Raw genomic sequence first — 26,777 nt, forward strand, 5'->3', positions numbered from 1 at the left:
ATCATTTCCCCTACTGTGACCTCCCTCAAACAATGAAACATCAACTGTTCTGGTATCAGTTTCATAAAATAAAGCAGATACTTTTTGAAAGCTTCCTAAAATCCAGAGTTTACGGAAACTTACATTTTTTATCCATTTCAGGAAGCTCAGCTCTAAGCATATTTGAAAACTTCTCTTTTGATTAAAGAAAAATACATCCTTTTTCTAAAGAATAAGTTTTTGAGTGGGTTAGAAGAACTAAACGGTAGGATAATTCTACCAGTTACATTCCTGCTGTATCCTACTGAACTTCAGCTAGAGTCAAATTTCCAGCATCCATTAGGCAAAGAGCCATTCCCTGAAATGAGCCCTTTCACAGAAGTTGGAAAGATATTTTGAAGGTATTGACCAAAAGGAAGAAAAAAAAGAGATGAACTAAAAAATTAAGTCTTTTGCTTCCCCTTCTTTCTTACAAGAGGTAAAATAATCTGTCATTTACACATGTTCCATTTTCAACTGGGAACACTTGAGAGTGCCACAACCAAGGAGAAGGGTGGCCTGGGCTTGGAGTTCATGTCAGCTTTCACTATTTGTGTGATCTTGAGCAAATAATTCCCTTCATGGACCCACATGTCCTCATCTGTAAAATGAATATATCCAAGATGCCCTTCCAGCTGTAAGATGCTCTTTTTCTCAGATCACTTTTATCCTCGTGGATTCACACGCAAGATCAAGCAAATATTTCATGACTGCTCTAGGAAGGTTTAGCATCCGAGGGCAGAATCCCCAAATATCATCTATTTCCAATTATACTTCAAACGTGAACACACACACACACAACACACACAAACGGCCGTTACAATTAAAATCTGGGCAAGAAAAAGCTTAATCCCCAAATTCCTATTGTAAGCAAGGATTTCATATATTTGTGCCTCTTGCACAAAGTCTAATGTTTCTGAGATGAGACAATTTAGTTAGCATGATCTCTAATGACATTAAATCAAGTTTCAGGAAGTGGCTTGATTGTGCAATACTGACGAACTGGCAGACTCAAGGGCAGCGTTCTTAAAAGCCTTTGGTATGCCAAGACCTAAATTTGAGGTCTTTCTTTCTGGCAATAGCTAACAGTATCACTAACACCTAAAAAAGAATGCAAGCATCTGCAGGCAGTCACCACACGGCTTCATATGTCAGCAATCGTTACAGAAGAAACGCAGACCTAGATCCAGGGTCTTTGCATTCTTGCCAGGAAATGATTTTCAACTACTTTGTTTTAACACCTTCACCCCTGAATTCTTTGTAACCACATCTCAACTCAGGGGCTAAAATACACCTATTCATGCCTTTGTAAATCCACATGTGTTTATAATTTGGGATTGCTATGTGAAAACACACTTTTCTATTTATCTTCAAGTCAAGCAGCTGGGCCATCTTAATGGATTCTTCTCAACACCGCACCATTAAGACACACAGGCATGGGTTCCAGACACCCCCAGGCCACACTTCTCAGATCTCCAGGGTCCCTGCTACTGAGGACTTCTTGATCAAAAGATGGCCAGTAGCCTGTCAACCCCATGAAAAAGTACAAACCAACCTAGAAGTCTGTAGATGCTCTTGAGGAACTCTGCTCTTTCCTGATGTCACAAATATAGGAGGTAGAAAACGTCATGTGAAGAATACACTTACATAAAAGGCTGCATCTCCACTAACCCAAGATGGTCTCTGCTATCTTCAAGCCTACTTGCTTATCTGAGGTCCCCTCTACCCCCTCAAAAAAGACAAGAAAACTAATGTCTTTTAATCCCCAATTTTTTATATTGTAAATTTTCAAGATTACCAAAAAGTTGCAAGAATACTTCCATGACCACTGTATACCCTTTATCTAGATCCAACATTTTGCCACATTTTTCTTCCTTCCTTCTTCCCTTCCTTCCTCCCTTCCCTCCTTTCTCTCTCTCTCTCTCTCTCCATGTGTGTCTGTATAAAAGTATACACTATATGCACAGCCAACTTCTTGCTCAACAATTTGAGGATTAGTTGTACACATCATGACACTTCATCTCTAAATTCTTCAGCTTATATACCTCCTAACGTCAAGAGTACTCCCCTATATACATAACTATTTGGGACAAGATAGTTTTCACATGAAGGAAATTCAACACTGAGAGAATATCATTACCTAATGTTCAATCCACACTCAAATTTCTCCAATTGTCCCAATAACATCTATTAGAGTTGCTCTTTCCCAATCAAGGATCACACATTTGGCTGTCATATCTCTTAGGTCACTTTTCATCTGTAACAGTTTTCTAGCCTTTTGGGAATGGGGAAGTGTCTTTAATGACACTGTGTTAAAGAATGCAGGACAGCTGTATTACAGCATGTTCCTCAGTTTGGACTTGTCTGATTGTTCCCTCAGAATTGGATTTAGGCTAAATATTTTGGCAGACATTCTATCAAGGTGATGCTGTGACTTCTTAGTGTGTCACTAGAACACCTTACATCATTTGTACCCATTATAGGCATTAGTAAGTTTGATCATGGCCAATCAACTGCTTAAAGCTACAATGTCTTAACATGAATACTAAACCATTCACATATCTTTAGTTTCAAATTGCTAACAACAATTATTCAAAATCTTACTCCCCAAAGCATATTTCAACACAGCTGTCTTTCGTCTCCCTAATGTATTAACTCATTCCTCCCAAACCAAGAGATGCTAACTATTCTAGAATAAAAGATCATATGGATCATAAATGCTAAGGCTTCACAAAGGAGGTGGTTTTGTATTGAGTCTTGACAAATAAACAGGATTTTGTCAAGAAGAGTAGCGGGAGAGTATTATATTCCTAAGAAGTAGCATGAGAAGAGGCATTATACATGAGAGTAAATAATGTTTGAGGAACTGTGAGTTGACTATATAATCCAGGCAAGAGATGAGGAAAGCCTGCTCTTCACCTTGTCTAATGGCCAAGGAAATGCAGATAAGTAGACAGATTGGAGAAAGTTGCCAAAATTCCCTGATAGCTGAACTAGGGAAACTGTATGTCTATGATGCTTTTACTGACATTGGAAAATAGGTGGGCAGGAGTGGTCAATTAAGTATAATTTGAATATGTTAAGTTTGAGGTGCTGGTAGGACATCGGATGGAGCTGTCCAATAAACAAAACAAGAGGTCTGGAGTTCAGGAGAAAAAACTTGGAGAGAAATGATGATTTGGGTCAATGCTATAAAGAGCCGAAGTTATGAAGATAGACAAGAATATGAGCATAGAAAGGAAAGAGACAATAGATTTGAAGAGAGAACCCTGGAAGAACATTAGCAGAGTGGGGCGTGGGGAGAGAAGGGTGGCAGTTCTGTTTTTTGCCAGGACCCCAACTAGTGCACTGGTTTTTGGAACTGTTGATCCAAAGGTAACTGGAGGAGAGGAAAAGAGTTTGACTAGATTTGTAGATTGAGGAATCGTTAGTGAATGGGTTGTAATTATACTTGGAGAAGTATTTTTTGGACCAAAGATAATGCTGCTGTGTGTTTTTTCAATATCACAAGCAATTAACTCAATTCTGACACTATTTACCTGGAGATAGTGTCAGATCCCACAGGTTAAGGGCTTAGTCCCACAGACTGCCCCACTTCAGATGCCAATCACAAGTCCAGGTTGTCACCTGTGCTTCTCACCAACTGGCTATAAATCAGAGGTTTCCACAACCCCCCTTGGGTTTGATTAACTTGCTGGAGTGGCTCACAGAACTCAGTGAAACAGTCACTTATGTTTACTAGTTTATTATAATGGCTATTATAAAGGATAAAGATGAACAGCCAGATGAAAAGTACATAGAGCGAGGTGTGTGGGAAAAGACAGGGAGTTTCCATGCTCTTGAGGCACACTTCTCTTCTCAAATCTCCATGGGTCCAGCAACCTGGAAGCCCTCCAACCCTGTCCTTTTGGGTTTTTATGGAGGCTTCATTACACAGGCATGATTGATTAAATGGAACTCAATCTCCAGCTCCCTCCTCCACCTGGAGGTTGAGGGGTAGGGCTGAAAGTTCCAACCCTCTAATCACCTGGTTGGTTTCCCTGGCAACCAGCCCCCAGCCTTGGGGCTTTCCAAAAGTCACTCACTAACATAAACTCGGGTGTGGTTGAAAGGGGCTTGTTATGAACAACAAGGCACTCCTTTACCCTTTACGGAACTGGATCTATTTCAGGAACCAATGAAAAAGACCAAATACTGTTACAAAGATGCTCCCATTGCTCATATTACTTAGGAAATTCCAAGGGTTTTAGGAGCTCTATACCAGAAATTTAAAGATCAAATATATATTTCTTATTATAAAACACAATATCATAATAATACATTGATAAAGAAGATGTAAGTGATAAAGCATGAAGGTAAGTGGGGAAGTGATAGTTGGAAAAGGGCAAGAAAAAGGAAAAATGATGGAAAGGACAAAGTAGAAAGGAAATTCACATGAAAAAGGAAAGAGGAGGAATAAAAGTCAAGGATATAAAACGGAAGGAAAGCAACCAAGGCCCCCCCTTGTTTTCCTGAATCAAACTGCCTGCCTGCTCCAAAGTCGAGGAAATATTTAAAGAAGAATATTTGATCTATGATAAGAAATAATACAGAGGGCAATGCACATGTCCCAAACCCTTAATTTTACTAAAATTATTTCTGATTCACATTTTACATTAAGTTTTCAAAACCCTTCTCTCCTTAGGTTCTGGACTAGAGCTGCTTGCCTCTGTTCACAGGGATTTTACTGGGGCCTTTCTCTGCTTCATGCTTGCAAGTTTTGCTCCTGTAACATTAAATCCCAGAGTGCTGAGGTCAGGAGATGCCACAGGCTTGGGGCCAACAGATATTTGTCAGCATCGTTAAGACTATGGCATTAACATTTGGAAGAGATGGATTTAATAAAAAGTTTAAAAATAATATATGTATACATTACTATATACAAGGTATAATACACATACATAGATTACTTATTTTATAAAATTATTCTAATCAATTCCTTTCAAATTTACCTATCTCTTAATTTACTTGGCTACATGATTCTGACAAACAACTGAAAGGATTTTTAATGACTAATCACCAACTTACTACTAACCAGAATGGAAAATAAAATGCATCCACATAAATAATTTTTACAATTAAAAAAAATCTACTTGATTCCTTGCTGAAACCATGTACCTTATTACCATGACCCTCACAGTTCTCAAACACAGTTGATATTTTTTTGGTTACATCTAATTTCAATTTGTCATGGTGACATGGATAAGAAACCCTTTAACAACAATCAGTAAGGTCTACATAGGAGCCTGCCTAAACTCTTAACATTTTTCTAATTGTTTTCTGCAAAACCACATGCATTGAAGATTGTCACAATGCAAAGAGTGAGTGAGTTGTTACCAGGCCACATACATCCTCAGCCTTTGTGCACACACGTGTGTGCATGCACATGCATGTCTGTGTGTGTACGCACATGTACATGCCAAATTCCTTCCAGAACTAAGACATGTTTGTCTTCTTGGTCTTCCACCTTTTAGCCGTTTTTTTACACAAAAGGCAACATCAATTAAATAATTAAAATTAGTTGCCAAGAATTATGAAACATATCAATGCATGAAAAATATTCCTGCTTCTGACTACGTTAACATGTGTGTTTTATCTGTTTTAGTTGGGTCGGTTCAGAAGCGCAAGGGCTTTGCTTAAACAATTCTCCAGATGATATTAGGACCACCTTTAGTGTCCATTATGTCTTTAGAAGAGTTGGCCTACAAATGTGGTATTTAAACACAAGTAGCTTTTTAAGATTGAAAACAGCAATTTATCACGAAAGTGCTGCTTGTTAATCATAAAATTCTTTCTTTCTACCTCCTCTCCCTTCCATTCCAGGGGAATGCAGCAAAAAAATGAAATGAGAAGACCATAATTATAATCACATTCCTCCCCTGGGGTCAACCTAATTATCAGCCTCTCACCCCAAAACAAATTTACCTCTTTAAGAATAAAGGTCCTTATCACTCATGGGAAAAATACAAACAAAGATTAAGATGCCATTTAGGCATAACTGCAATCTTTCATTTTTAAGTGACCTCTCAGTTTAATGGATTCAATGCGTTCTCATTCAAGTGGAATATATATTGCAGGAGAGAACTGTAATAAATGGCACTGTCATGACCCTTAGGTTAGAGAGAGGGAATATTGGAAAATAAATCTCAATTCTGGATACTCACCAATCCTGCAATGGGGGTAGGCAATCTATTGATCTTTTTAACAAGTCCTGGCTTTATAGCATTCAGCAACCTGTCATGAAAAAGGCAGAATGTCAAGTGAGACACAAAGCAAGATGGATCACACAAATCACCTTTATCCGGGGCTACAGTTAAATTGCTGAATAGGAAAAGCAGTGAATTTAAATCATGTAGTAAATCTCAATAATCTACAAGCCTTCATGCACACAAGTGAAGAGCTCTGCCAACATCAAGTTTGTCCATGGCAGGTAAAGTTTTAGAACTTGAAAATGCTGAGAGAGAAGAAAGGATGGAGACTGTAAGGGGCTTCAAGGGAAAGGACAAAGATGTGAGCTGGATCGAGGTTGGGAGGGAACTGTCTAGGATTGCAGCCAGGTATTACTACACCGGCAATGGACTTGTTCCCAATTCTCCTGGCCAAGGCAGGCGTCTCTCCAGGGATGCGTTAAGTTCAGAGACCAACATCTATCTTTACAAATAATTTGCCAAGACTAATTCTGCCCCTAGACCCTCTTGCTCTTTGAGGAGAGTGGCTCGTTAAATGTGGTTGAGCTTCACTTAAGAAAAGGAAGAATATGTTTAGCACGAGGTTAACCAATCATGTCCTGAAGATTTTAAACAAGGTTGACCACAATTCCTTAGGTACAAAAGATATGTCAGCAAAACATTTTTGGGGTAAATGTTGAAATCACGTAAAAATGGTAATACAAGCAAGGGAATGCAAGAGAAACAACTATAGCTGCTTGTCTTCAGGAAATGTCAGTTCAGAGCGAAAAGAAACAAGAAAGGCAATGTGCAAAACTGAAATAGGGCTGGCATCAGGGTGACATGGTGGGATGTAGCATCTGCACACCAGGTTATTCACAAAGGAATAATTGAAGGTAAGGGGTTATACAACGGAAGCATTTATTCCCACGTTCAGGAATTAGAGGAGAGGCAATCAGGCAACTTATCTTAGGGTACAATGCAAAGAGAAACTTAGGGCAGGAGTTTATTATAACTCAACCCATGGGCCAAATTTGGCCCAGTGTTTGTTTGTGTGAATAAAGTTTTACTGGAACACAGATACATCCATTCATTTACATATCGTCTACTGCTGCTTTTCTGCTACGACAGCAGACCTGAATAATTATGACACATATGGCCCACAAAGCATGTAATTTTCACTATTTGGCCCTTTACAGAAAAAGTTTGCCAGTTTGCCAACCATGATATAATTAATGCAATCCAAGATCATAGTAAATTCTGAAGAATCTATGCTTGATAGATGTCTACAAATCAGTAACAAAAAATTCTCTGAAATATTTTAATAATTAGTCTTGAATTCAGCCTATATTTGACTGTGACACCACTATGTATTAACATATTTTAAAAATGTCCCTATAGTGGTTATGACAGGTAGGATATTCTGTTTTCGCACCAAGGATTAATTGCCTATTCTTGGTAACTTTTATTGCAATTCCAACATGCTGTCACCAAAAGGGAACACCCGGGGTGACACATGCCTACTTTTTAGCCCACCAAGAGCCAAGATGGCGCTGTTTTCATAAAACCACTTAGTTTTAACCATGAATTTAACCTTTTTAAAGACGTGCTTCTTCATAACTTATTTTGGAATTATTGGTCTTTCAAGTTGGAAGGCAACTTGTTCACTCATCTCATTTTATAGTTTAGAAAATTGAGGCCTGATGATGAGGAAGGAGTAACTTCCCCAGAGCTGATTAGTGACACAGTTAGGCCTCGCACCCAAGTTTCCTGGATCAGCACACTGTCTTTTGTCAGGGTTAACATCTCATATCTTGTGGTTTAAAATAAAATAAAATAAAATACGATGTCTCCAAAGCAGTTTTTAAATGTGTGAAATTCTTAAGATAACATTACTTTTCTCACTAGTTCTTAATGATGTCATTTTAAACTGGACTTTTAAATAGGATTCATGAACGGTTGTTGGAGAAGGTTATCAAGAGGACATGACCACTGGTTGACCTGCAAACTGGACTTGAGCAATCAGAAGCTCCCCACCCCTCCCCTGTGCTTGGAATGTACATTCTGCCCACTGTTCCCATAGCTGGAGCCCTTTCAAGGATGCAGCCTGGAGAGAGTAATGTGTTCCTGAGACCATCTGGACAGTATATGTGACTGAACCCAGTATAGGCCTCCATATAAACTTCTCAGACTCTGGTGGGTGGGGGTGGAGATGTACTCATCTTGTGGCCACCCAAGACAAGCCTTGTAAGTAAGTTCTCTTGCTTATTAAACCTGCCACCTACCATCTGGAATGGTCAGTCTCTTTCTTCAGTCTCTCCCTGCCCTCTGTGTACTGGGGCCAGGTTTGAATTTCACCCTGGGAACTCCAAAGGTTGCAAACCAACAACAGTGTTGACAATTCAAAAAGATACGTATGCAGTAAAACGTAAGTCTGGCTGTTACCCCCATCCCACAGGGCCCCAGACTCTTCCCTGAAGGTAACCTTAAAACTTTCCCAAGAAAACGTATAAAGATGCATGAAATTAAAAAAAAAAAAGATGTAGCATGTAATATGCACTGTCCCTACACCTTATTTTTCCACTTAAAAACGTATCTTGGAGGTTGAACAATTTAGCCTGGAGAGCGTGCCTTAAACCATGTGGGCCTATGTCCTTTTTAATACCTGTGGACTACAGACTGATATGGAGTTGGCACGGGGCTGAGGGCACTGGCTCTGGAATTCAACTGACTGAATCCAAAGCCAAGCTCAGCCACACACTAGGGGTGTTTCTTCGGGCAAGTCCATTAACTTCAGTTTCCTCAGATGTCATACAGAAATATAGTGGTAGCAATTGTACAGGTGTCAATGAGACTTAAATATGACCAAAAATGCAAGAAGCTAGCACAGAGCCTGGTGCACGGTAAGTTTTTTATAAATATTTCTCCACATTTGTGTGTGAGTATTTATACTAATTGAATTCATAGCATTTTAGATCAAACACTTTTAGAATTTTCTAATGAAATAAAATACCATTGCTGTCAGATCCCCAAGCTTTGTTGCTAATTAGCCAAAGTAGAAAAAAATAATAAACACCCTACAAAAACATTCATAAATTTAAAATCCTCTTTTAGAGGCAGCTTTTTTGTCTTCTATATCTAAAAATTGTATTAATATTTTTTTTAATATTTTATTTTTCCTTTTTCTCCCCAAAGCCCCCCCAGTACATAGTTGTATATTTTTAGTTGTTAGTCCTTCTAGTTGTGGCATGTGGGATGCCGCCTCAGTATGGCCTGATGAGCAGTGCCATGTCCGTGCCCAGGATCAGAACACGCGAAACCCTGGGCGGCCGAAGCAGAGAGCACGAACTTCACCACTTGGCCACAGGGCCGGCCCCTAAAAATTGTATTAATATTTTTAGTAGTCACGGATCCACCAACTCCTCTTTGATATACATTTAGATCCTTAAACAGTCTTAAATATTTCATTATATTCATCCTTTGTGGAATTATACTTATATGGCAGAAATCTTTCCTGTCACATGACATTGTAAAAAAAAACAAAGACAAGCACTATAATACTAGACCTTAATTAAAAGAGCAATCAGGAGCTGGCCTCGTGGCCGAGTGGTTAAGTTTGCACGTTCCACTTCCACAGCCCAGGGTTTCACCGGTTCAGATCCTGGGCGCAGACATAGTACCACTTATCAGGCCATGCTGAGGCGGGGTCCCACATGCCACAACTAGAAGAACCCACAACTAAAATATGCAACTAAGTACTGGGGGGATTTGGGGAGAAAAAGCAGAAAAAAAAAGGAAGAAGATTGGCAACAGTTGTTAGCTCAGGTGCCAATCTTCAAAAAAGAACAACCAAAAAAACTATGATATCTGTCAAAATGTTTAACCACAAATTAAAAAATAAAAAGCCAAAGTGCTCTTAAATATTTGAAATATTTTCAAAACCAGGCAGCTGCATTTTTTTCATATAAACATTGCCCCAGGTCCATACACAGTTTACAGTACACAACAATAAAAGACAACATTGAATTCACATTGCAGAAATGCCCAACATCTGCTTACCTTGTATTTTGCACTAAACTGACGACATTTTTTGTATATTTTAGGAATCAGATAAGTAGTTCAACAATAGGCTATGAGTAAGAGTCCAGGATATTCACTTGTAATTTTATTATAAACAACTGTTGCCCTCCTATGTAAATTAAAATATAAATATTTTCAATGAATACTTATTGATGACTATTGATTGCATTAAAGTGATGATGATGATGATATTTTATATTTATGAACTTTCTGAGATGCACTGTCCCCCAAATGTCCTTGTCCTGTAAAGAAGGGTCACGTATTCATTCCACCATTTTTATAGAAGAAAAGACTGAGCCCCAAACAGATGTGAAGACTTCCCCAGACACATGCACAGCAAGTTCAGGGCTCAGCTGGGGGAGCCTTCTCGTCTTAAGCCAGTCATTTTATATCGCAACTTGATGCTTTAGAAAGTCCAGCTTCAGTACATGTCATCAAAGCACAACTTTAGAAAGAAGCCAAAAAACATAGAAAACAAACAAAAACCAAAAACCCAAACAAACATTATATAAATACAATGGGAGAATATCAACACTAGGTGGGAATAAAAGGAAAGTGGAAGAAGGTGTCTGCTGGGAGATGGTCAAGTCTAAGAAACGTCAGATCCAAGTTTCATCTATGGATGAAATACAACATCATCACAAGGAATTCCAGAGAAAAGGAGGCTGTCATTCACTTGCTGGCAACTCCCTACTCAGCAGAACCCCACAGCCATTTCCTACTGTGGTCTGTGATCCCCAAAACCTATAGCTAGAAGAAAAATTTGCCCTTTCCATCTGGTAACAGATTACCTTTGTCCTCATCTAAAGACATTTCTGGGAGATTGGCATAATTCTACACAACAAAAAAATTAAACATTCATACCATTCCATGTCTTCTACATTAAATATACCCACAAATACAGACAAAAATAAAGATACAAAATATCAAAGACATGAGGGCTAATTAAGAAGAACTACTTTTCAGAGATATATTTATGCAGCAATTATTTATCAAGTGTCTGCTGCACGTTGTGCACTACTCCAGGCCCAGGGAAGGCTGTAGTGAACAAGACAAGTGGAGGCTCTGCTCTAGGAACTTATCATCGTGGTACAGAGGAGCCTGCGGGGCAATGAGAGGAACAGAAAATAAACAAGTAAATAAATGAGAAGAAAATTTCAGATAGCACAGGCACTGGGAAGACGAGCATAGCAACAGGCCACGTGGGTGGTACTTTAATCAAGTGATAGAAGATTGCTCTGGGGAGCAAATATTTGAGAAAAAAATGGAATGATATCAAGGCTACTAACCAAGGAGAAACTGAAGACAAGACTTCCAAGCAGACTGAACAATTAATAGAAACGCCTGGAGGCAGAAGTGGGCTTAGTATATTCAAGGGTCAATGTAGCCAAGCAGAGTAAACAGAAGGAGGAGACATACGATATGAGAGCTAAGGGGTAAACAACATCCAGGCCCAGGGAAGGTGTCTAGATTTTTTTCTGAGTACAATGTGCTTAGAAGTACAACAGATTTTTAAGATGGAGACTGAGACGATCTGATTTATAATTTTAAAACATCATCAAAGCAAGTAGTATAAAAATAAATTTAGGTGGGCCAGCCCGGTGGCGCAGCGCTTAAGTGTGCGTGTTCCGCTTTGGCGGCTTGGGGTTTGCTGGTTTGGATCCCGGGTCGGGACGTGGCACTGCTTGCCGAGCCATGCTGTGGCAGGCACATCCCACATATAAAATAGAGGAAGATGGGCACGGATGTTAGCTCAGGGCCAGTCTTCCTCAGCAAAAAGCGGAGGATTGGTAGCAGTTAGCTCAAGGCTAATCTTCCTCAAAAAAGTAAATAAAGACAAAAAAATAAAAATAAGAAATAAATTTATGACTATATGTATACAAAAAAGGTTTGCTTATTGAAAATCATGGATATCAGATAGACAACAAAACATCACAAATAACCTACAACACTCAGCTCAGTGAAGAGGAAGGTGCAGTGATTTTGGAGTAAGTAGTTTAGGTTTTAACAGGTAAATCCAACTGCATTAGCTATGAGCTACTGGGAAGCCACTTGATCAGAATTTCAGTTTTCCTTTTAATAAAATGGCGATTTTGAAAACCTCACCTTCCATCTAGGATTATGGTGAGGAGCCAACAGGACAATGTGTGTTTCTAGCATTTGGTAAATGGAAACTTGCTTATGCACACTCATTTAGTATCCTGAGCATGTTCCTTTTTGCTAAGTAAGTGCAAATTATTTTAGTTTCAACTTTTCCATTAGCCAGCTGCCAAAGACTAAAATAAATTTTACTTATTTTCTTTTCCTGGCTACCTTTGGATAAAAATCTCACATAAATGAATCAAGTTAACATGTGTGTATAGCTTGCCTAATATATATATCAGTGAGAAATGACTAGAAACAGGAAGAAAAGTTATGATCTTGGATAATCCTCAATTATGAAAAAAGTTAATGATGTTGAAGGTAAGCAAAAATACATATGTTTCTCATATGACAGAATTTAAATGGTGTCTACTAAACTCTTATATTCTAAATCTAAAACATACTGTGACCTACTTCAAGTGAGCCTATTCTGTATGTTCTTTTATGTACTCAACAAATATCTATCAAGCTTGCATGATATTCTGGCCCAAAACTAAGTAAGGGGGATACAAAGGAAGACAGGGCAGACCCCAGGTCTCTCCCTCATGGGACATGCTCAGTAACAGATTTAAAACCTACAGCAAGACCAGAACTGTGCACATATGTGGTCCATTTTCACACCACCTAATGCATGGCTATCTTGAGTTTTTGAGAAGGTGAATTAAAGACATGCTTTGCACACATTCTATGGAGTACAGTTTTTAAAAGATTAAAGATTAGATCCCTTAAAGAAACAATTGTTGAGACACCCAGGAATGATGTTGATGTTCTGATTCAACCACAGGCTATATTTTATAAGTCTTTGTAACACTTAACATCCAGCTTGTGGTGGTAGCCTTTCAATCACTGTTTAATGGTTATAAAATACAAACTGAAAAAATTTGTTTCAAGGAGTAAAACACTGAGAATACTGCTACAAAGGATACATTATAAGACCATCCAAACATTAGGAATCACACCAATAAGCAGTTTATTTGTTATTGGACTATAATAGAAACAAAAGGTAAAATTTTAAAAGGACCACAAAATTCAGCTTACTTTACAAGTCATTCAATTCAGAAATTCAAGTCTAATAATTACCCTAGAGTTTGGGCGACAGCAGAGAAGCTAACTAGACCTGGAACATAGGGTTGGGAAATTCATGGGAAATCATTTTATTCTTTGCAACAAGAGATTACATCACCATCTCACTTAGCTTGGTTTATACAGCTGCAATAGGCAACTATGATCATAAAATTACTTACTTTGTGTCCCTTTTAATTTGGCTCAATAGTGTTTCTCTACGTGATTTCCTTGATCACTTTCCGGGTTTGACTACGTACCCTGGACGAAAGTGTATGCACTTTCATTTAATCTAACATGGCAACTGTTTTTGAACCTAAGCATGAGATCAATTTAACCTTGACCATTAACCTGTTACAGATGTCATTTCTAAAGCTTTCTTTTTAGAGTTGCCTTGGCAAAAGCAGGAAAGTTAATTAGGGGGCCAGGCCCGGGCCCAGTGGTTGGGTTCGTGCGCTCCGTTTCGGCGGCCCAGGGTTTGTCAGTTCAGATCCTGGGCACGGACATGGCACCGCTCATCAGGCCATGCTGAGGCAGCGTCCTACACAGCAGAGCCAGAAGGACCTACAACTAGAATATACAGCTATGTATTGGGGGGGTTTGGGGGAGAATAAGAAGAAGAAAAAAAGAAGATTGGCAACAGATGTTAGCTCAGATGCCAATCTTTAAAAAAAAAACTTAATAAACCTTCTGAGGTCAAGAAAAATTGACTAAAATATGGGTAAAAGTGAAACCTGAACCAAAGGGGAGTCTTATGTGAACAAAATAGTGATGGAATGCAAATTATCATCATTAATATCTACCAAATGTCTGTGGGGTGCTATGCATTGTCAAAAATGTGTGAAGTATAGGTCTGTTTAAGCCACTTGCCTTGAACATACCTAAAGAAGGGATCATAAGAGCTTTAGGTCTTTGTAGACTTAAAATGCCAAGAAATTGAGCTTGACTGTGAATTCTAGGGCTCGGCAGTGCTGTTATTATTCTAACACAGCTCCTGTTGCAGAGGCTGCTCACCAAACTCGTCTCCTTTCCCTCGTGGGCACACAGCTAGGCTATATTTCCCAGCCTCCTTTGCAATTTTCATACCACCTAATGTACGGCCATCTTGAATTTTTGAGAAGGTGAATTAAAGATATACAGAGCTACAGATATACAGAGTTCTGGCCAATGGAGTGTGGGCAGAGTAATATCTATCATACCCAGGCCTACCCATGAAACCTCGCCCAAGCAATTCTCCATTCTCTCTCTCTTCTCCCATTTACTAGTTAGATGTGAAGTCATGTGTTGAGGATGGAGTCTCTATTAGCTGGGGTCCCTGAACAACTGCCTGGAGCAGAGACATCTCCACCCTTAGTTACTGCCAAAATTGGGTTATGAGAGGGTGAGAAGTACATTTCCACTGTTTTAAACCACTGAGAGTGAGGAGTTTAGTAGTTCCAGCACCCAGCTTGACTTTATTACAGCTCTCCAGGAGGTCTTCTTCCAACAAAAAGGGACCCTACTTTGCCAACAAGTACCCAAGAAAATCCTGTCCTAAAATGCAAAATTAAATACCTGGGCACATCCCTTCCCCTGGGTCTTGCTGGGAAGGCAGTAGGACACTTGTAAACAAATGTCCTTGGATTCCTTTTGATTCATTTCAATCTCTCTCGCAATCCAACCGTTGCATGACCATTCTCACTATTTGGAAATTACAGAACTGTTGGATTAGAAGAGGCCTAAAAATCAGTAAAATAATCTAGATAAGGAAACTATCACCAGGTACATATCTGAGGTCGGTTCCTAAGTGGTAGTGTTAGGATTACAAACTCGGGTTTCTACACTTGAGAAGAGGGCTTTCCTATGATGCTTTACTTCTTGCATTTCATTAACTAATCTCCAGCCATCAGTCTCTGCCATCTTGATCAATCTGCTCTCTGACCCAAACTGACTCCATCTAAACCCTGACTTTAGTTATGCTGCTTGTCTCCTCCAGTGACTTTCAGGCTTCTGAGTGCCCACAGGATGCCCTCCAAATGCCCTCAACAGGCAATCAAGCTCCTTCACCCCCAAACTGCCTTTCCCACCATGCCTCCCACTCCGGGTCCTCCCTGCTTCTTGTGTTTGGTGCACAAGTTTAAGATGACACATGCGATCAATGAACCATGAAAGTTGGCAATATATGAATAGAATTTAGCATAACCAAATAAAATGGAGACTAAAGTTATTCTGACACAGGCAATGATATGTGTAATCATCATTGTGCTAGGTAGTAATTATGTATAAATGATTATAATTAGTATTTCTTTTTGCACAGCTAAAACCCGGTCTTGCTGGGTTTACTGTCAGGAAGGTGGGAGAAAACTTGGAATGTGAAATTGCTGTGATGCGGCTCTGAAAGCTTCTATATCCAAACTTAAGTCAGATAAGCAGCCAGTTCCTTGCTCTCCATGTTCCTTCAGCAAGAAGTGCTCAGAACCAAGAATTCCAGGATTAGGACCCATAAAATTCCAAGAATAATAGGAGTCTCCAGAGACAGAAAGATCTGGGTTCAAATCCCAAAGCTGCAACTCACTGGGCAAGTTATTTAAGTATTTAACGTCTATGAGTCTCAGTTTCCTCCTCTGTAAAATGGGGACAATAATACCTATTAGTCATGGCATGAGAGTGTGAAATAGTGCATGTAATACACTTGGCACAGGCCTGGTGTATATTATGCACTTCCTAATTGGTGGTCATTATTATCATCTCTTCCCCTCTAAGCAGGTTTCAACCCCAGCCCTGCCCACAGGGGGAAATCTGATATGTCAACTATTGGCTCACTTCTCCCAAGCAGCCTGCCTGTGGCTAAAGCTAGGTTGGGAGTTGGGAGAGATGAAAGGACAGAGTGAGGGAATGAGATAATGTTACTCGCTTTGGACGGCAGGCCTAAATGCGCATAGTCTCTAAAGCTGCAAATGGGAAGGAAGGAAGGGAGGATGCCAATAAAGCTAAGGCAGTAAGAAGCTCCAAGGACGGTCTCAGCTACAATGTCCAAGTCCAAGTCCTTCCAAGTCCTCTGACCCTGCTTGCTCACCTAAGTCAAGGCTGCTGTCTCCCCACTTCACTTGCCATCCTGAGGGTGATGAAGAAAAGCCAAGAGCTGAGGAGGCTCTTTGTTATCCTAGAAAGTGGGGGGTCAGCTCCGAATGTGGCTAGTTAGAATTCTGAATCGATTTCCTATTCACTCCACATTTTGTTATCGAACACCCCACACCAGATGCCGAGCTTGGTCCAGACCCTCTCAGGGGCTGAGTTCTACAGCGAGACTGATACTAACTCAGATGTGGAAGGAGTTCCCTAAAACTTTGAGAAGAACATTAGTTCTATGGGGAAATAACTCCCAAGTCCTAAATGAGTGACTTGGAAAAGAACTTCGGAAACATAGGATGTACAAAGTAAGGTGGTCAACTAAGGAGGGACATAGGAAAACAAACGTAGGAAGCAATTCTGCTTCTCCTTGGGAAGCATGGCATTTTATTCAAATATCTGTGTTTGGTGCACAGCAGAAAGTAATCAAAAGTCTCCACTGCCAACAGATGTAATTTCCTAAAAAAGTAACCTAATCCCATTGCTCCTCTGTATAGAGACAATGCTGGCTGCCTCTTGCTCGTTGGATGCTGTTGAAAGTCCTTACATGCTATTTAAGGTCTTTTACAAACTGACCTGATACCTACTTTCATCTCCAGTCTGCCCCATTTCATCCTAGGCTTGAGCCACAATTCCTTCCCTGAGCATGCAAAGACCCTTCACAATGCTGAGCACTTTCACACAGCTTGCTGCTTCCTCTGTCTGACTTACCTTTCCCATAGGCTTTCCACCACCCCTTTGTGGCCTAGCAAATTCTTACTCATCCTTCAAACCCCAGCTTAAATGTTACCTCCTCTCTGAACCATTTCTTAGGTAGAGATTGCATCTCCCACCTCTAGGTCCTAACACTCTTTGTCTTCCCTATTTATTACATATCACAGAAACTGTCCAACTTTCCCACCAAGCAAAGGATTAGTCCTCTCTATAACCCCAGCTCTACTGTAAGGGCCAATCCTTGGTAGGGCCTCAATTTGTGTTTGCTGAATAAATTGATAATGAAACGAGCAACAATTGCAAAGTCCGGGGAAAGCCCAAAACATCAGTTTTGAAACTGCAGTGGACTTTAGGTCCATTAACAATTTTGCAGCTGTTGTTGTTGTGGATTACATCTGAACTACTTTCTCAGCACCAAGACTAAAGTTGAGTTCAAACAACCATACCATACAAGGATTATGTGACAGGATTCTAGTTCATTCCCACCAATTACTGTTACTTCATTAAGTTATTTTGGTCTATGGGACAGGGGGTTGGAAAGGAATGAGTGGAATCACCCTGTTCCTCTCTACAGGACAGTTGAGAGCTAGATGGCCCCAAAGAAGGCATTAAAGTTTCTGGGTTCTTCTTTTGGATGTACCATGGGACACATAAACAGGAAAGGGGCTGGGGGAGGGGATACCATGGCCCTTCCCCCAGGCAGCACACAAAATTCTACTTTATGTGCCTGTAGCAGGAATACAAAATGAACTCTTAGTCAGAAGAATAGAGAATGTGTCCTTGAGGCCAGACGCTCTGGCAGGGAAGGAGTCAGACTACAAGGAAAGCCTTTTCATCTGTGGTGGAAAAGGAGCTTTATGTGAAGAAAATCTGCAGTATTTGAGAAATGAAGTCTCCTCATTTCCCCATTCCATTGCCTGTCTCTGTCTAATGTTATGTTTTCTGATATTAATAAACACGCCTTTGATTTTAGTTTTGTAGTCTTCTTTAACTCTTTTTTGCAAGTAGGTGGAATATAAATACAATCAATCTATAGCACATTCTCTTCAATGAAGTTTAAAATACTGACAGGACACTACAATATGATATTAGTACCTCTAGAAATGCACTAAGTGACATTTGGAATGAGTCTTCAAGAGGGCATTTTAAATATCTTGACATAAAATTTTAAATTCTGTAGTATACGTGTGTTTTAACATCTTGAGATATAATTCACATATGATTCACCCACTGAAAATGTAGAATCCAATTTTTTTGTGTAAATTCACAACATTACACAACCACCACTGCAAATTAATTTTAGTTTTCCTTTTCCCTAAAAGAAACCACACACCCATTAGCTTTAAATCCCCATGCCATCATATAAGAGTACTTTAATATATTCTAGATACAAGTCCCTTCTCAGATATATAGTTTGCTAAGGTCATCCATATTTTCTCCCATTCTGTGAGACCCATTTTGAGTTAATACAACATAGTTTTAATTCACATTTACTAATTAGTTATAAACATTGTTAATTTTTGAGTAGACTCCCTTCTCCCCAAATTTCTCCCATTCTCCCAAAACTTATTACATTCCTGTCATGTGCTGGCATCATTAGGCATGGAAAGATGAGTGAGTCACTGTCATTACATCAAGGAATTTATAATCTAATAGAAAGTTAAAACATACAACCTCATGAGTAGTGCCACGTGAGAGACAAATTACTTGCTCTAGGCAAAACCAGAATGCTTTTCAAACCAGAAACAAGAGAGAGAGCACCTGAAGTCAGAGTCATCATCTCAACCCCAGGATGTATGGTTGCCACCACTATGGGCACTAAGAGGAGGAAGGAAATAGTGAATTCAGGCTGCAGCCAGGAGGACACCTTAGTGGAGGAAAAGGTGCCCAATGAGTGGATTTAGGATTTAAGGAGCTGGAAATGAACAGGGAAGTGCGCACCCCAAGTGGCTGGAATGAAATGTAGCAAAGAGATGGAGTGGGGAAGCACAAAGAGAATCACAGGAACAATCACGATTCTCTGTGGCCACTGCAAAGGGATGGTTCAGAGAAGTCAAACAGAAGCGTTGCCCCCAGACCGTGAGGGACACCAGGGTCTAGGCAAAGGAACTCGGATCGTGTCCTGTCTTGTGGGAAGGGATATGGGGCACGAGGAAGCCAGGTTTGGGAACTTAGCCTTGTGGCAGAGTCTACAGTGGCGTAAGGAAAAGCAGGCACTAATCACTGAGCCATAAAGTCTCAACTTTCTATTTGTCTTTTCATTCACTTTCTTCTTCCCCTTAATGTAGAGAGGGAAGTCTATTTCTGCATAGCTAACTTTAAAAAAAAATCATTTATAAACTGGGTCCTTGGTGGGCTATTTAAGAAAAGGTCCTCTCCTGTGGATAGTCAAAGGAAACATTTAGAATGACACGCTCGAGGTAGGAATTTTGCACACTTCATTGAGGGAAGCCAGCCCACCCAGTCTGACAGCCCAGTAGACACAATCAAAAAACAGATTATTAAGGAAATACAATTAGGGAGCTACTAAATCCTCTCAAACGTAAGCAAAGCCTAATCCAGCATGTAACCCCCAGGCAGGCAGTGGGATAGGCCAGTTTCTCCTCCACCACACAAGAAGGCCATAAAAACATTTCTAGTAACAGGTTTAGTTAAGTCAATTGATCATTCCAATAAGTGTGTAATAAATTTGTTCAGGAGGAAAGAGATTAAGCCTGTGATTTAAGTGAGCAGAAGTTTAATATTTATTAAGGTACAGATGGATAGGGTGAAGGAAATCACCGCATTTTGAGGGAAGTAGTTCCTGAATGATATTACACTAAAATAATTTTCAAACATTTTCTGGAAGCATCAAAACAAATCTTATAATTGCCCTACTTGGTCTAGGTCATGTGAAACTATGCATTAAGAAAAAAGAAGTGATGAAGTGACAAGGATTACATATTTTTAAATGGACAAAATATTGGCAAAGATAGATGAGCTTGATAATGTTTCAAATGCACAATGTACAAATGCACACAAGAGTCCCCCTCCACCCCCAGGGACTCTTGTAATCGATGCTACAGCACAGTTTGAATGGGAACAGCAACACCCCCCACGCACACTGTGCTAAGAGTCCCTCTTCTGAACAGGAACAGGAACCAAGGTCTGTTTATTTGGTGAGGATTCAAGAAAAGACAACACTGGTAGTCCATTTTGCTCGTCACGAATCCTACAAATTCACCTTCCATGTTCTTCATCTGTGTTCATCTTTCCTAACAGAAGGCTGCTGAGGATACTCAGTTCTTGCCTAAGTCTCCACCTACGTCAGGCCAATCTTCAAACAAAAAGCAGCTTTTCACTGGAGATCTTTAAAAAAAGAGTGGGTTGAAATGTCCTCACTTGAACTTAAAAGCTTAATGAGTCTTGGTGCCAAAGAGCTGGAGACGGGCCAAGTCAGTGAGGCCAATTGTGATTTGGCAGAAGGACAAGGGACAACCCTACACAGAAGGCCTATCAAATTCTTAACAGCCTGCGAAGGCCAAGATCGGTAAGGGCAAAAGAACCCAAGTTGCTGAGATTTGAGTGAGCATCTGGGTTAAAGAAAGAGCTCTAGACGGAGTTCAAAGATACACTGTGCTCTACCACCTTGGGTCTCCATCCAGTATCTGCAAAGTGGGGTGGGAAGATCTGATCCAGGATGTTCACCCATCACAGTTGCTGAAAGGATTAAATAAGAGATGGGCCTGTGCCATAAAAAAAGACAGTCTCATCCCATTCACAACAACATGGATGGACCTTGAGGATATTACATTAAGTGAAATAAGCCAGACAAAGACAAACACCATATGATTTCACTTATATGTGGAAGATAAACTAACACAGGGACAAAGAGAACAGTTTAGTGGTTTACCAGAGGGGAAGGGGATTGGGGTGTGGGCACAGGGGGTGAAGGGGCACATTTACATAGTGACTGACAAATAATAATGTACAACTGAAACTTCACAATGTTATAAACTATTATGACCTCCACAAAATAAAAGTAATAGCCAAAAAAATAAAAGAAATTTTAAAAAATAAATTAAAAAAAAAAAAGAGATGGGTCTGTGAATACTGATCCAAGCAATGGTCATTAGACGACACCAGTCTGGAATCGCCAACAACTGGGGTGACCACACATACATACATACATACATACATACATACATACATACATACAGTTAGCCAAGGATAGTCCCAGATGTGATTTGTTGTTCCAGCATCTCAGCTGGTTAACACCCCCTTACACATTCAAAAGTGTCTTGTTTGAATGACACATTATATGGTCACTCTGCTAATAAGCCATTGGGTCAGGCTAATCTCATTCCTTTTTCAATAGCTGAGGAAAATAGTGCATGTGTAGTTTATATTAGAAAAGGTCTCTAACAATAGCCTATTGAAATGATGCAAAGGTATGAGCCAGACCTAAAACAATTGGGTGGAATCACGATCAGTTGACTGGCAGTTCCCAGGCTATTAATTGACAATGGCCTCCAGCGTCTCCCTCTCCTTTTCTGAGGGCTTGCTCTAGCTGACCTGTGCTGGTGCCATGCAATACAGGTGACCTCCAGCTTCTTAAAAGTCTCCCTAGCTCCCTTGGTTTCCATGACACTGCACTTCCTGGGTTTCCTTCCATCTCTCTGAGAGCCCCTTCGTGAGCTTCTCTTTCTCTCACCCCTGACCCAGGGTAGAGACGTCCTCAAACTGAGACCTTGTTGTGCTACTCTTTTTTGCTGTGATCTTTTCCTCAGAGAGATTGTCATATATCAGAGATTAACCTTGATGTCCAATAATGGCTGGCAAATCCAATCTGTTAAGTTAAATCCATTGTCTCACCCCAGTTTTAGGCCCTTGTCCTCAACAGCCAAAATAACTCTCCTCCTGGGTGGACTGTCTGTATCCCAAACTTATCCTGCCCGAACTGAAATCTTCACCATTCCCAACAAATAGAGGACCTTTTCCAGCTTGCATAAAGGGTCCCGCTCCACTCGTCATTAACAACTGAAACTCTGAAGTGACTTTTCAGTCCTTTCTTTCATTCATCTATACCCTATATCCTCCCAAGTCCTGTTGATTTCTTCAAATTTCTTCTCATTTCCATTGCTCTCAAGATCAAACCCAAAACTCCTTCTACAGTTTACAAGGCTCTGTGCAATGCCTGCCTACTTCTCCTCTTCATCCACCCTCACCTCATACCATTGTCCCCTGTGTTTTCTACATTTTGGCCAAATAAGTCTCCTTGAAATTCCTCAAATACATAGAGCTTCTATCTTAGAGATCACAAACGTTATTCTTTCAGCTAGAACACGTTTCCTCCCTACCTCCGTCTCCCTTCCCTCTTTTCTGGCTAACTTCTACTCTTCATTCAGGTTTCCACCTAAATGTCACTTCCTCAAGGGGACCTAAGGTTTATACCCCATATGGAGTCGGGATTTAGATTCCAGATCCAATCAGGGTGCCCCTGTTACATGATTTTATTGCACAGGGTACTAGTCTTTATAGTAACTTAACGCACTTGTAAGTGAGTTCTTAAAAAGGTTAGTCTAAGGAAAGAAGAGAAGCCCTCCCTGCTGTCAGGCAGATCTCCGCTCTGTATGCCACACACAGCATACTCCTTCCTGCCTCAAAACCTTTCCTCCTGCTCTTGTCTCTGTACAGGGTCCCTTCTCTTTCCCTCAGCCTATTCTCATCTTAAGTAAAATTCACTTGATGTAACACCTCCCCCATAACTGTCTCCCAAACTACAACAATCTCCCCTTAATTAACTTCTTATTAAATCTTGGGGATTAAATCTTGGTTACTTTTGCATTTACTCAAATACACTGGTTTACACTATAACAATTGCTTTGTGTGTGTATTCAATCTCCAAGCACATTATAAAACTCTTGAAGATCATGGATCAAGCCTCACATTCCCCTTTTATGCCCCTCGGTGCCTAATTTGGGGCTGTGCAGAGCAAGGTCGATAGCCAAGGAGTCCCCCATGTGACAAAATGTCACCATGCAAAGCCACGCCATCAACTCCCAATCTGTCCTAGAAGACTTGTACATATCTGTGGCACACCACATCTCATGCTGAAATCAGGACAAGAATCCAACACAAGCCCTCCTTCTTAGAACAAGCAGTTCATTCATCAGCGATGTGATATAAACAAGTGTTTGCCAACAGATGTCTTATCTTTAGAAAATTATTTCAGCAACATAGGAACTGAGACAAAAATCCACTAAGACATTCTTTGTTGGTCACTTATTTGGAGACGAACATACTCAGACTTTGCATTCCATGAAAATGTGTCTGCAAAACAAAACCCATAAGTTCACCTCTACGACTCCTAAGAAGACAGAGCTGTAACGGGGGGTCTCATACAAAAAGAATGCAGATACTTCCATCCTCTGATACTTCCATCTCCTAGTCTTCAGGGATGAGTTCCTTCTTTATGTTAAATTGTTTGTGTGTGTGTGTGAAGGAGAGGGAGGAGAAAAAGGGGAGGGAAAGAGAGAAGACAGGATAATATTGATGCTGACAGCTAAGATTGGGAGGAAGTCAAGGCCACTGATGATTAGGTAGCCTAAAGAACTCTTACTACTGGTCTCAGTTTATTCAATAGGTGTTTGTAACAGATGTATTATGTGCCAGACCAGTGTCCAGTAAGGGAAATCCAAAGAGAAATAGACAAGATCTTCAAGAAGCTTTTGATGTGGTACAGGAAGCAGACGTGGGACAAAGCGGTGGAGCCCTGTGGTAAGTGCCAGCATGGAGGTGGTACAGGTGCTTAGAAGCCAGAGAGGAACCACTAATTCTGCCTGGAGGGTTCTGGAACAGCTTCCCAGAGAAAGAAACCACAACAGACTGGAGGGAGCGGGAGGAGATGACGTCATCACAGAGGTCAAGGTTACTATTTTCAAAACAATCACTCCAGGCCTCAAGCTCTGCCAGCCAAAGCTCATTATTCACAGATGATCAAGTTTGTAAGGGACCCAAATGTTCATGCCCAGTTTTTGATCACAGGCTAGGCAAGAGAAGCTAGAAAGTAAAATCCAATTCGTTCATCCTGTAGCTTGTTGGCAGCCCTGGGGAGAGAGCTGACGGGCGCACAGTGACACAGAGTTGCATTGACTATGTCATATTCATAATTGACTTTGGGCCTATTTCCAACAATAATAATGAGAACAGCTAGTGATCCAGAGTGCCAACCAAGCCCCAGACACTGCTGAGCGCTTTACAGTATGCTTTCGCTGGAAGCTCTCGGGGGCCTTCTGAGGGAGTAATTTCCCCATTTCATAGACAAAGGGAGAAAAGTTAACATGTAAGTGCCTGCTAAGTTCCAAGCATGAAACAAAAAGTCTTATATGTATTATCAATTCATTTACTCCTCAGAACAATGCTATGAGTTAGGTACAATTATATCTGTTTTTATAGATGAGGAAATTGAGGCTCAGGGAGGTTAGGTAACTGGACTAAAGGCATACAGGAGGCAAATCTAAGGATTCGGACTGTCTACTAGGTTGAACCATATGAAATCACATTACCTGACTGTGTTTGGTCTACTAATACAACAATGTCATAGGCTTCAACCTAAAAGTTCCCAAATCCATTCGCTTTCCGCTTGCTCTCTCCTACAAGGATTTGAATTGGTTTTTGTTAAATATATATCTTTGGAGAGTAACAAAAAAGAAAGAAAAGGGGGTGGGGAGGATGAGAAATCAAACCAGAGAAGAAACGAGAGCGTATACCCTGCAACTAGACATAATTATCATCATTTTGCCATACTTGCATTACCTCTTTCTGCATGGGCCTCTTTTTTCCTGAACCATTTGCATCTAGTTGCTGGGTATATGGGTAATCCTTACATTATTCTCGTAACTTTTCCATAAATTTGAAATTTTTCAAAATAAAAAGTTGGGGTGGGGTCAGGGGGACTTGTAAGAAACTCCTGAGAAAACCTTTTGTAAAAAGTTTTTTGTTTTACCCAGATAGCATTTTTGCACTGCCCAAACTCAATTACTTAACTCTATGAGGGTAAACAATTTACATTCAAAATTAATTCCATAGTCCCTATGCACTGGCCAACTCATTTTGAAAGGACAAAATGGTAAACATTTTAGGCTCCGTGAACCACACACAAACCCTTATTTTATGTACAACCTTTAAAAAATGTAAAAACGATTCTTAGCAAGAAGGAAGGCCAGTACAAAAACAGGCCAAGAGCCATAATTTGCCAACTCCTGATATAGATGGAATTCCATAGGGTTCTATCTATATAATAAAGTCTTACTCAGGAAAACAAGTCAGAAACTTTCCTTCTGGAATTATTTCAAAACAGTCTGTCTGATCTGGGGGCAGGAAGCAGAATCAGGCATCAGCCACTCCGTACTGGGAGCGGCTTCCTCAGCGAATGGTTCTTTGCAGACTTCCTTTTAAACCCTGAAGTCCTCAAGGACAAGTCGCAGTATTCGATTAACATTTCTAATAGCATGACACTTGTCACACATTTGCAGCTATGTCACACTTTGACCCCAGACCTTTGATTTCATGCTCAGTGGAGGGCTCATATCATTTGAGCATTTAACCTCCAAAAACTTCAACTACACATACTTGGCAAAAACAACAGAGGAAGAGAGATGATTATAGCAAAAATACATCTACTACAATTCTACTTGGCACATGCCCTCTATTTTATACTTGCTATTACTGTAAGTTATACATTTATGCATAAGTATTACCGTATACAAGGGGTGCACATATGTGAAACCATATGTATTGCACTTCACAGGCGAAGTAAAAGCTCCTTGGGTGATCTTGAGGCTACTCGATTTCCATCTTATCTGCTGCCTTTAGGTGCCAATCTTTTCTCTCCTCTGCTCTGCAGGCTTTAGTACAGGCCCACCACTTAATTTGTCTCCATCCAGTTTTGACAGATCTCCCTAAGAAAACTGAAACCCCTACATCCTCCTCTCACCACAGCCTATCCTCTCGGCTCTCTCATGCCCTCACTCTTACTGGACTCGCCTTCTTATCTTAAGAGGAACTGCCAGGCCCTTGATGCTTACATTTTTCCAAGACCACCAACCCCACGCAGTCCTTCTCCATCCTCCATCTGGCTGAGACCCACTGGTTATCCTCTGTACTGCCCTTCTCCCCACACCCTTTGTTTCCTGGCACCAACTCCATTCCACCTGCCCTCCAACTCTTGCTTTTCTCTCCCATCAAAATCTCAACTCTAGTCACAGATAGTGGTGAAGAGCAAAAGCTAATGAATCAGACTCCTGAGTTTAACTCTTTCTTATCTGTATAACCTTAGCCAAGTTATTGAATCCTCTGTGCCTCAGTTACTTCCTCTGTAAAACAGGTATGATAATAGTCCTTAGAGGCCACAAGTAAGTTTGGAACCAGGCTGGTAAGAGGAAAACCAGACCTCAGGCCCAGAAG

The 26,777-nt window shown here is 40.4% G+C and overlaps 1 protein-coding gene across 4 annotated transcripts in view; it reads right to left on the minus strand.

The window, feature by feature from the left end:
- Positions 1–26,777, minus strand: part of LOC124232944 (LIM and calponin homology domains-containing protein 1) — a 311,710-nt gene that overhangs the window by 161,937 nt on the left and 122,996 nt on the right. For all 4 annotated transcript variants that reach the window (XM_046649899.1, XM_046649900.1, XM_046649902.1 and 1 more), the window contains exon 3: positions 6,222–6,291. In XM_046649899.1, coding sequence (XP_046505855.1) covers positions 6,222–6,291 — 70 coding nt within the window. The remainder of the gene's footprint in view (positions 1–6,221; positions 6,292–26,777) is intronic.

This window comes from Equus quagga, unplaced genomic scaffold (genome assembly GCF_021613505.1).
Source record: "Equus quagga isolate Etosha38 unplaced genomic scaffold, UCLA_HA_Equagga_1.0 146_RagTag, whole genome shotgun sequence".
Classification (NCBI taxonomy): Eukaryota; Metazoa; Chordata; class Mammalia; order Perissodactyla; family Equidae; genus Equus; species Equus quagga.